At 36.0% G+C, this 12,601-nt stretch overlaps 1 protein-coding gene across 1 annotated transcript; it reads left to right on the top strand.

The window, feature by feature from the left end:
* Window positions 1-493: 493 nt before the first annotated feature.
* LOC120768567 (exonuclease 3'-5' domain-containing protein 2-like) lies at window positions 494-4,263 on the top strand. Its single transcript, XM_040095313.1, has 2 exons — window positions 494-767; window positions 3,523-4,263. Exons 1-2 carry the CDS (start codon window positions 622-624, stop codon window positions 4,076-4,078), a joined length of 702 nt encoding a protein of 233 aa, XP_039951247.1. The 5' UTR covers window positions 494-621; the 3' UTR covers window positions 4,079-4,263.
* The last annotated feature ends 8,338 nt before the right edge of the window (window positions 4,264-12,601 follow it).

Here is a 12,601-nt window from a genome sequence, read left to right on the forward strand (position 1 = left end):
CGACATTTCTTCCACTTATTGCTATTGTAACGGATTTTTCCATAAATCCTCTACTTTGTAACTCAATCTTGAGTTTGATAACTGGATTGACTTGGAGTTTTATTAACACCCAATTTAATAGCTATACACTTATACTTATTTCTAATTACAATATTAACTCATTATTCGGGCTTAAAACTTCTTATTTATATCTCAATTGCTCTTTACACGAAAGCTAGAAAGCTAGAACAGTGTTATATGCACAATCCGGCAGCCCTTCAATAGTAGATTGTTTCCAAAATAACATGAAACCTAAAAAAAACTTGAACATTCTGGCAACTTCGTTGTCCGCTCGATCTGGCAATTTATTGTCAAAGTCCATCTTGATTACAAGTTATGTACTTATTTATATGTACATACATATGTATGTGGTATATATAAAAAGGGGAATCACATGATAAAACGCCACGTCCCGTATGTCAAATCTGATCGTTATTTTCATGGTTTCTACTGTGCTACTTTCATTGAATCAGTGCTATTGCAACGCGCAAGGTTGTGAAATAAAGTGTAGCAAAAATTTAATTTTCTTGTGAAGTAAAAAGTATTTTCAAACGGAATAAACAAAGTCGTTAGTTAATAACTATGTCTGGACCAAATATATTGCAATCCGTTGCTATAGGTGTAGGTGCTGGCCTACTATATCACTTGCTGAACACGTCTTCCGAGAAAAAAGTCGAATTGATTGAGAACTTCCAACAATGTGTTGAAGCCGTTAAGATTTTACGGAAGTGAGAAAACATAAGTATAGTACATATGTCTTTTTCATCACAAATTATTAAATCCGTATGAAATATTTTAACACCTACTCATAGGAATTTAGTGCAACCACACTTTTAGACTTATGTATGTATGTACATATGTCTTCAGTTCTTTTGTGTCGTACTCCTTCAACACGCAAAGGAACTATTAATTGTTAGAAGGCAATTCTTTTGTTATTGTGTGAACAAAAATAATTGAACAAAAGTTAAATCTTATCTTATATCTTATATGTACTTACATATGTACTTATATAAAAATGAATCGCAAAATGTGTTGCTAAGCGCATAACTCAACAACGCCTGGACCAATTTTGCCAATTCTTTTTTTAAAAGATTCGTTGCGGTTCAAGGAGGGTTTTTACGGCAAGAAAAACCCGATTAATTTCCGGAAAACCCCTAAAAACAGCCCTTTTATTTTTACCATACAAATGAATGAATGTTTGTTTGTTAGTAACGCTAAGAGAACGGCTGCACCAATCTTGATGAAATTTTCAGAGGTTGTTCGTCGTGGATCTGGGAAGGTTTAGAAATAAAAATACCTTGTACTTTTCATGAGGAAAAGTCGGAAAATTGGATGCTTCCAAAAAGTAACTTTTTTCCATACAAATTTTGTACAATTTTTGTTTGTTTTGTTTTTCAACATTTTAATTTGTAAATTATTTGAATCGTTCAATTTCGGTCGATTGCTTTTTTATTCCGGCTATTCAAAAGAAAAATTATTGAAAACTATTCAGTGTAAAATATGTATATATAAATAGGTAGAAACGAATTAGTGAAGTATTAGTGGATATAAAAGTTAAAAATATAAATGTAAAATTTATTACAAATCGGAGAAACACGCACTTTAAATAGTTGAATTTTTGAACTTTAAATGCAAATATCTCAAAAACCATAAGTCAGCGGCAACTATATACTTACATACATACATATTTTTTTCTTGATGTGAAGGGCCTCCTCTATCCGTACATACTAATTTTAACACCGAAATCGGGGATGTTATTCTAAGATTTACCCAAGCTCCCCTCTCCGCACATACCCCATTTATAACGAAATTCGTTTTCAGTTCCCGACCGCCAAGGTAATCGGAATCGTGGCACATAAATTACCCACAATCGTCAATATCGCCAAAGTGTATTGCGTAGTCCACTGTTTCATTAATTTTGAAGGAAATGCTCCCAATACTGGAATGCACTTTTGGCAGTGTACGCGAATACTATCACAAGTATTTAGTTGATAATTTATTTGTGGCTTTAGAGTAATATATGGTAAACCTTGTATTTTTTTTACTATTGACACTTTTTTTGTAAAAAATTTATTGATAATTATTTCGTTAAAAAAACGAAACACATTTTTACAAGTCTGAAAATTCGCAAAAATTGATGTAGCGCTAAAAATATACGTCCCTTGGTTTCCGATTGAACAAGTTTCTAAAATCACATTTCATATTTAACATTTTCACGTTATCTTTTAATGTATTATATGTAGCTTCGTGTAGTCGCGACAGCTGCGTAGTTTGGTTTTGTTTAGTTTTAAATATCACGAAACGGCGATGATTCCACAGTGTAATTGAGAGCTTCAACAAATATATTGGGTAGTCGAAAAAGTCTTTTCGTATTTCTCATAAAATTTCAACTTATTTCGTTTTTAATATTTATAATAATAAATAAATAAACAAATACATATGTACCATTTTGGTCGATTTCTTTTTGCCATTTTTCCTAGACACATTATTCCATCTGTGTAAATCGAAATTTCGAAATTTCCAGAACGGAAGCGAGCGAACCATTGTTGTGCTACACGAACTGATACAGCATCGTCTCCGTAAACTTCACAAATTTCATTGGTGGCTTGCGTGGCATTCTTACCTTTTTTATACAAATATTTAAAAATATAGCGATTTTTTTTTTGAATTTTTAACAGTTGTAACTCAACTTTGACGAATTTAATTTTTAATTTTTCCAACACTATATGGTGTGACACAATGTGATTGGTGGCACTGATGATATACGACTGCAAAGACTTTTTCGACTATCCAATATATAGTGTTTAAAAATTTTATTGAACTCGAGACTTTTTTCTTATAATAACTGACTATTCAAAAGTCTTGACAGTACTTAAAGTGTTTAATGAATGGCTAAACAGAGCAAAAGTTTTGCCAAAGGATCAGAACTTTCCAAATCTTAAAATAGCTCTGTACATGCTCAGAGGTCTTCACAGACGAGTCTTTGTGGTCATCCAACACACAAAGAAGCTTGTGTGGTCCACTAAAAGAGGCAAGCTACTCCAGCGATCATTCAAGCACACACGTTAATTTCATGTTTAGGGATGCATCGTAAAATAAGGATTTGGTAAACTAGCCATCGTGGATTTCTGCAATCAACAGATATGTGATTTGGGGCAGGAAGCAGGGACTGGGTTCTTTAAGAAGACAACCACCCAAAACATCGAAGTCGCTGTGTATGTTGCTGGAAAGAGGTTAAACGGGACAGCTTCTTTAGATTGGCCTTCAGAGTAAACCCGATCGAAAACATTTGTGCACTTATAAATATGAAATTATGAGGAAAAAATATGTTAATAATATATCAATTAAAAAATGGAGGTGACCTATTATTATAATTTTGTTGACCGTTCTTAAGATACTTTTATCTCTTCAATGACATTAGCTGATTGCTTTCTTTTTGAACCTATTGTAAATAATTCTGTCTTTGTTTATTTCTATTTTCAGGCATTGTAATGAAGTTCCAGCACTCGGCTTGGACTGTGAATGGGTGGACGCTCCGTATGTGTCCGTATTGCAGTTATGCAGTCACAAGGGATATTGTGCTGTTATAAGATTATGTAAAATGGAAAGCATACCCATGTCCCTGTGCAATCTACTAAGTGATCGCAAGGTGGTTAAAGTTGGTGTTGGCACCGCAAAAGATTGCGAACATTTGGAAGAATGTGACCTACCGACAAAATCCGCATTGGATTTGCGTTTTGTGGCCAAACTGACCGGTGCAAAAGCGCAAAACTTGGCTGAAATGTATAAGGCTGTTGTGGGTGGTACCTTGAAAAAAGATTTAGAGCTAATTCGATCCGATTGGGAGGCGGACACATTGACTCCTCAACAAATTCAATATGCTGCTGATGATGCTATAGCTGGCATAGAGATCTATAAGGCGTTAGCCAATAAAGTGTCAGATGTAAAAGTTTTCGAGAAATTTTATGATATGGACTACGTACCTCATTGGCACAATGGTTTGGAAAGTGTGGCGTCAGATGAATGTTGCCTTCAGTAAATACTTATATTGAGCCCTTTTCGTGAATATAATCTAATCGCCAAAAATCACATTTTACAGAAGAAGATTTTTTATGCTTAATGATGTGTTAAGGATTTATTTGAGCAAGATTATTATTATTATGTACAAAAAATTGTCTGATTTAATAAAGTGTCTTCCAGCGCTTTTTTAAAATGTATGTAAAACTATGAATGTTTATTTCAAATGAGGTGTAAAGACAATCTGCTACATTATAAGTTTGGCCCATAACTATATTTCAGAGGTTTGCCAAGAGATGGCCTAGCGTTACGTTGTTCCAATATTCCGAATATGCGATGGAAAGTTACTATGGGTCTTCTTCATTATATTATATTCATTATACATATGCGTAAACAAAAATATTTTTTATCACTCAAATACAGCGTTTATTAATAGAGATGACGTGGCAGCTCTTGGTGGTCATGTTTGTTTACGAATTTATGATACATTTTGTTACTGTGTTCAGTTTTGCCATTTTATCATGTTACGTTTTATTTTGGTACAACGCTTGAAAATTGTCCAAGATTAACACGCAGTTTCATCTTCTCAAAATAGGTCTATTTCTGGCTTAATGGCTTCGTCAACAAACGGTGCGGTGAGTCGAACCCTCTTTTGCTTCAAGAAACGCAATTGCAACCTCAAAATTTTACCATTTGGTGTCGATTGTAGTATGGCGGCTTCATCGGGTCTTATTTCCTTCGAAATAAAGGGTAGTTTCCAGCTCTCAAGAAATGTAAAAACTTCATATAAAAAACGCTTAACAAATGGTCAAGAAAATTTCCTGCGGTATATTTTCTTGTGCTAGTATACAGCGAATTAAAAGACAGCGGCTACGCTGGCTAGGTCATGTTGTCCGGATGGACGAAAACACTCCAGCTCTGAAAATATTCGACGCAGTACCCGCCGGGGGAAGCAGAGGAAGAGGAAGACCTCCACTCCGTTGGAAGGACCAAGTGGAGAAGGACCTGGCTTCGCTTGGAATATCCAATTGGCGCCACGTAGCGAAAAGAAGAAACGACTGGCGCGCTGTTGTTAACTCGGCTATAATCGCTTAAGCGGTTTCTACGCCAATTAAGAAGAAGAAGAAGAAGTATACAGCTGTAAACAAATCTTGTTCTAATTTTTAATACATTTTTTTCAGTAAAACGCGAATATGGCAACGCTGGTTTTACGAAGAAACATGAAATCAACAATTGTTTCTTGAAGGAAATTCAAAGTAATTGTTAAATGCATCCTAAATTAGTTAAAATCATTATTATGAAGTATCAGTTAATTTTGAAATTTTGTATAAAACCTACTAATGTTCATTCACATTCCTTAAATCGTAATTATTATATTATTCTCTTTCTCTTCTAATGTGCATCATTCACAATGCGTAACCTGCTGTAAAAATAACTTGACTACAACTAAAGAAATGAGGATTTTTTTCTTGAGCATTTACTTGAGAGGTCGCCCTTGCAGAGTCCGTTGTGTTTTTACGTGAATTCCTGCCTACGAAGGCCTAACTCCACGGTGCTTTCTATTGCTAGAAGCACGTGGATCAATACAATGCGTAGATCAGCGCTCCAAAGCATAAATGCATTCAGCATTTCAGAACCTAAGCATAAGTGCATTCTGCATACTTATTCCTTGGTTCCGAATGGTTCGGGTGGGACGCCCTAGCCGCCTTGGTCGGGTTCGAGGCCGACCTAAAACCTCTGCCGTACTCTGGGTCCGGCACCCGGCCGCAATGCGACTCCATTTTGGACAAATGCCCTGCCTGCATTTAGGTTTAAACCACAGCCACCACGAATCTCCACAAAGAGCCAAACCCAATGAGCAGATTGGAGTTACCTCCAAGGGCTAACTGCTCCCCGTGGTACCAGGTTAAAGTCTTTGGTGTGACCTTGTAACATTTACTACTTCCAGTTTGAGCATTTCACAGTCCCAACTCAATGATTGGTGACATTTGTCGCTTGAACATTATTATAGCACTTGTTCTGACTTAGACCATGATGACATTCAAACCAAGACCTGTTAATGTCATACACAGTGCATGTGGATTTTAGTCGCCTCTTACGACAGGCATGCCTTACCACGGGTATATTCGGTTTCCCTCCCGAACCCAAAGGGGGTCGCCCCTTTGCCGCTCTTGCAGAAAGAAGTTTGACATAAAAGAACTCTGGAAGAACCCAGGTGTTGAACCGACCAGAGTTATTGTTTTTAAGCGCGGCCGAATCCCGCCAACGTAGAAAAAAAAAATATATATAACTTAAATCTATCTATATTTATTAAAGTATATGTATATGATATATAATCTATATGAATGAAAAAAATCCTTTTGAGCCACTGTCCCTTTATGTAGTAAACGGAAAAAATTTTGAATAGTTTTTCACAACACAATTGTCATGAATGTAAACACACAAACTGTGAATGTTAATTTCTTTATGAAATTTTTGAACTTTAAATACAAATATCTCCAATTCTGAGGACCCCTGCTATCCGCCCATACCTTCAGATCGTCACGTCGTTCTTTTTTGTAGACACTTTATGTGGAACTTTGTGTCTGCTTAATGGGGAGTTCTTCTCCATCAGTTCAATATATGTATAATAAACATCAACCATATATTCTCATTTTCGGGTGGACGTTTGTAGTGAACAATGCTGATCGAAGAATCAAAAAAATCACATGCGAAACCTGGTTAACTATCCAAATCAACGGCAAAGTTGAATATCTATGACGTCAGGGTAATGCTCTGTATTTGGTGGAATAGGAAGGGCGTGCTGTATTATGAGCTTCTAGAACCGTGCAAAATATCAACGAGGAACGCTACCAGTAACATTTCATCAAATTGAAGTCAGCGATTTTGGGAAAATACTTGAAATTTGCAACTAGACAGGAGGATCGTGTCCCATAAGGATCGTGCAAATATCAGTTTACGCACAGCATTAATAGTTTTAAAAATTACATCTGATTTTGGGTGACTTCCACGAAATTCGTCTTTGAGTGATCAATGAGCTCGATTTGATTCACCATTTTGTCGATATACACAATGGTTCTTGATGAAGCCTCATTGTCAAAAATGTAATTAAGTTCGTCTATGCATTCTGATTTATGAGTTAATCCTCGTTGAAAGTTGTAAAAAAACAATCGCACGAAAATGTTCGTGATATAATTCCATTTTTTGGCCGATATGAATATTTTAAGTTACTGTAAGCAACAAGAAAAAACGTGCGTATATCGAAATTTTTTGAGTATGTAAACATCAAAAATGTCAAATTTTACGATTAAGTTGTGAGTTGTCAGATTGCAACACCAGATTGTGAAATCCGGAATTATAGAAGGTAGCCCATGTAAATTAAAAAATCCTCCAGATCTCATGATATTGTGGAAATTTTTTAAGTTCTTAAAAAATATTTTGGTAGTAAACCATCCATTCTTCTGTTTGTATAAATTATGTAATAATGTATGTATGTATGTACTTATGTAAATATTAGGGAAGTCCATTAATCATTTACCCACTATTACAAAGAGATATTGACCAAATCGCTCGAATTAGGCTACAACTCGCTGCTCTATGGTCCATTTAATTAAGATTTGGCCCCGGACCACACAAAAATTTGAATAAAAATATAAAGTTATCGCCCTAAAGACAAATTCATTTAGACTTTGCGGCGCATATAATCCTAAAGCGAGCATATAGTATATTCTACAAATTCGTAGTCGGGTTTGTCGTTCCCATTTAATTATGCACATTTTTTATAATTAACTAAATATTCATATGCCAAATTATTATGCATGCACCAATAAAAGTGTTCATATAAAAACGGCAATTTGTGATAATGCTTATCTTTTCGACAACATTGGCAATATACTTGAAACAAATGATAACCGAAAAATGTAATTAAATGTTAGCTGAACGAAAATCGAAATTGTAATACCCAATGCATATATTTACATGAATACTTACTCGGTATCAATACGATTGAGATTGTACGAAGTTATTATTTATGTATTTACCTTATAATATATTCAGTGGCGTAGCTAGCGGGGGGCGAAGGGGGCCGTCGCCCCGGGCGCAACGTCTTGGGGGCGGCAAAACGACCTTCGCTGTTTTTTAATATTCAGAAAAATACTTCCAACATTTTTTACTAAATTTATTATAAAAGATAAAGAGTTGTACACTCACAATGTAATAACATTAATAACAATGAAAAATATGAATTTTTACTCGAATACTCTTCAGTCCTTGAATTTGTCTTATATCTTTTGGCTTATATCTTTCTTAAAAATAGTAATAGAACTTAAAGATGCACTATTATAGCTTCGTCTAGCGACGTGTCTCTCTCACAGTTACCCTATGCTTTGAATGTAACAAATACTTTTATTTCACCAAATTTTCGAAAATGGTATTCCCGAACTCCAATTCGAGCAAAAATTCCTGCAAATTGTGTCAAAAGTGTACAAAATATAGGGCGAAAATGGGTTTTTTCTATGGCTTTTAATAAGATGTCTTGTAAATTTTCTATCAATTTATTCAAAAACCATATTGTGAGAATTTTGGAACTTCAGAATTTGCGTGGCTTCTAGTTCCTAAATTTTATATTCTTAATATCGAAGATATTTTGTAAAAATTCACTTTTGTTCGAACCACCTCATGAAACTTGTTGGTAGGTAGATAAAGGGGGCGGCAGAACATCCTTGGCCCCGGGCGCCCGAAGTTGTAGCTACGCAACTGAATATATTTCGATTAATAGATATTGGTCTCAGCAATAGATGCTATAATCGTCTACCATATTACAAATTTTTAAAGCCGAACTTTTGTATATCTAATGTGCCATACGTAGAAAAGGTAAACTGTGGGGAATGAGATTAACAATCTTCCCCATCCAGTACTTTTTGAGAAGGTAATTTAATCGAACCAAAGTGAGAATAAACTAAAAGCCCTCAAAAGCTAGATATGGTGTTGCAGTATATGAAAATAATAAATAATAATGATTCGATTGAGCCAGACAAAAAGGCTCAAGCTTTTGAGGCCTATTAGTTTACTCTCACTTGAGAAAATAACAGCTGAATAAAGTACTGAGACCAAAATAACTGCAAAAACCAAAAACTGCATATGAAGTTGCCCTTTTAGCAGCACTTGTTGATAGTGATGTTCTGAAAAACTAAGTTATACTAAATTACAGTATCTAATACTAAAAATCAAATCTATTTGCGTTTTTCGATTTATGAATAGTTATGTAACTCAAATGATATACACTCAATCAAAGAGAAAATCATACAAGTAAGGAAGGGATAAGCCAGCCGGCCATCTGCAGAAGGCTGGATTCACAAAAAAGCTTGATGTTTGGGTGACACATTAATTGACGCAAAAAAACCTTCTGGACCGAATCAACGCCTGCGATATGCTGCTGAAACGGAACGAACTCGACCCATTTTTGAAGCGGATGGTGACTGGCGACGAAAAATGGATCACAAACGACAATATCAAGCGAAAACGGTCGTGGTTGAAGGCCGGTGAATCGTCCCAAACAGTGGCCAAGCCGGGATTGACGGCCAGAAAGGTTTTGCTGTGTGTTTGGTGGGATTGGAAGGGAATCATCCACAATGAGCTGCATCCATATAGCCACACGCTTAATTCTACCATCTACTGCGAACAACTGGACAGCTTGAAGCAGGCGATCGATCAGAAGCGTCCAGAATTGGCCAACAGGAAGGGTGTAGTGTTCCACTAGGACAACGCCAGACCACACACTTCGTTGATGACTCGTCAGAAGCTAGGGGAACTCGGATAGGAGGTTTTATCGCATTCGCCATATAGCCCGGAAATAGCGCCAAGTGATTATCACCTGTTCTTGTCCATGACGAGCGCCCTTGTTGGTCTAAAGTTGAACTCAAAAGAGGCTTGTGAAAAGTGGCTGTCCGAGTTCTACGCAAATAAGGAGGGGGGCTTCTACGAGGGGGGTATTATGAAACGGCGCATATTTGAACAGCTTTGATTCGATTTTGTAAATTTTTGGTCATAAGAAATTATTAGTGCAAATTTTTTTCCGTTATATTAATTACTTCTTGATTTGTATGCTGTAAAGTGAAAGAATCAAATGGAATTCAAAATTGTGCTATATGGGAAGTAGACGTGGTTGTAATCCGATTTCGTTCATTTTTACACTGTCACATAAGAATATATAATAAGAACAATGCCATGTACTAAATTTAAACGAAATCGGTCCCGAGATATAGGACTTCATCAAAAAGTGGGCGGTGCTACGTCATCGTACAATTTTCACTCCATTAAACCCACCCATACAATCTCGGAGGTAAAATTTAATGCCTGTGGCGTATTTAGTTATTGATTAATTGTGCCTTTAATAGTTTTTAACAGTACCGTTATATCGGGAGTGTCTTTAATGATCTTACGATTTCAGCTATTTTCACACTGTATGTGACAATTCTTATAATATTCGTGCTTTAGCTTTAGTGGTTGAGCAGATATGTATATTAAACTTATTAGAGTTCGCGGTCATGTCCACTTTTTAAAATTTTTTTGTCCACAGATGCTTTTTGATACTGTGATCCCTTGTACTGTTTTCGGTTAGTGGCATTTTGTGGGCGTGGCAGTGGTCCGATTACGTCCATCACAAACTCCTAATTTTCTTTGGACTAAGGAATCCGCATACTAAGTTTCATGAAGATATATCAATTTACAGCTAGCACAGACAGGCAGACAGACAGTCACCCAGATTTGAACATTTCTCGTCATCCTGATCATTTGTATATATACATATTACTCTATATCTATCCCGATTAGTTTTAGGTGATACGTACAACCGTTAGGTGAACAAAACTATTATACTCTGTAGCAAAATTGGTGCTAGAGTATAAATATATATGTAAATATATGTTTGCATATGTTATGTAAGGAAAGAGAACCGGAGAGTAGAAAGTGTTGTTATTAGGGATATGAAATTTAGACGTTAAACCAGATTAAGTTTGAGAAATTTCAATAATATATCATACAAAAATCAATATGTCGGCTATAAAGCCAGCTGGAAAGTAGGAAATTACTATAACGGGTATATTGGAGCTAGGGAAAGGTCTGGACTGATTGCATTAATCTTTAACATCAAATTTTATATGGGTGCTGAGTAATTTGTGAACCGATTGTATTGAACTATATTCTATATATTTTGCGCTCACTTCATTGTTGTACAATTTCTTAAATATTGGCCGATGTTTACGATGTAATTTCGATTTCTATATTGGGTATGTACATACCTTGATGTATACGCAAATGAACAGCGCGACGAGCTAAGTCGATTTAGACACGTTCGATTGTCCGTCTGTCTCTATACGCGGATCAGTCCGGAGAAACTGCTCATTTGTCGGGATCGCTGATATCACAACACTTTAGCATATAACTAACGGTTGTACGTATCACCTAAATCTAATCCAGATAGATATAGGGATATATATATATATAACTGATCAGATTGACGAAAAAAGTTGAAATCCCGGTGACTGTCTGTCCGTCTGTCCATTAAAGCAGTAACGTCAGTAAAAATTGAGATATCTTGATGAAACTTGGTATGCGGGTTCCTTAGTACAAAAAGAAATTTCGAATTCATAGATGGGCGTAATCAGATCACTTCTAAGCCCACAAATTGCCATATACCGAAAACCTATAAAGTGCCATAACTAAGCACTATATTAAGATATAAAAGTCTTTTCCGTTCAGAAGATCGCAGTAGCAAGGGGTACCTGTGGGCAAAAAATGTTGAAAAAGTGGGCGTGGCCCCTCCTCTAATGAGTTTATTGCTGCAACAACGAAATTCGCCCAGCACGAAAACTACTACCGATAGTGTGAAAATGGATGAAACCCCCCTTCCCTCTTCATATAATCCTACTGTTCAAAACAACTAAAAGCGCGATAAATCAATAAGTAAATGCGCCAGAGACGTTAAATTTGCTGCCGTAATGGTATGACAAGGCTTTATAGGGGCCGGGGTAAAAATTGGACGATTGGCGTGGCACTGCCCACTTTTTGGTGAAATCCCATGTCTAGGGACTCGACTGACCGATTTCGACAAAATTTGATGCGTGACATTCTCTTAATATTCCTATGTCACGGTAATTATGTAATAACCACACCTACTTCCCATGTAGCACAATTTTAAATTCCACTTGATTCGTTCAGTTTCCAGTACACAAATCAAGAAGCAATTAATAGAACGGAATGAAACCTTGCACGAAATATGTGCCACCTTATGACCAAAAATTGTTTAAATCCAACAAAAACTGCTCAAGCCCCTAGGCACCGAGTATTTGGACCACGGTACCTATAGTTGACTTTTAATCGAAAATGTCGGTCAATGTGTGAGATATGTACATATATAATTGAAAATCAAGGACAATTGTTCTCTGATAATTATGTGTCTGTATGTCAAAAATACGCTCCATATATCTAATATAAAGATTTTCGAGCTTGCGGGTGACTTTGTACCGCAGATATCAGTCATTATGTG

This window comes from Bactrocera tryoni, chromosome 2 (assembly GCF_016617805.1).
Source record: "Bactrocera tryoni isolate S06 chromosome 2, CSIRO_BtryS06_freeze2, whole genome shotgun sequence".
Classification (NCBI taxonomy): domain Eukaryota; kingdom Metazoa; phylum Arthropoda; class Insecta; order Diptera; family Tephritidae; genus Bactrocera; species Bactrocera tryoni.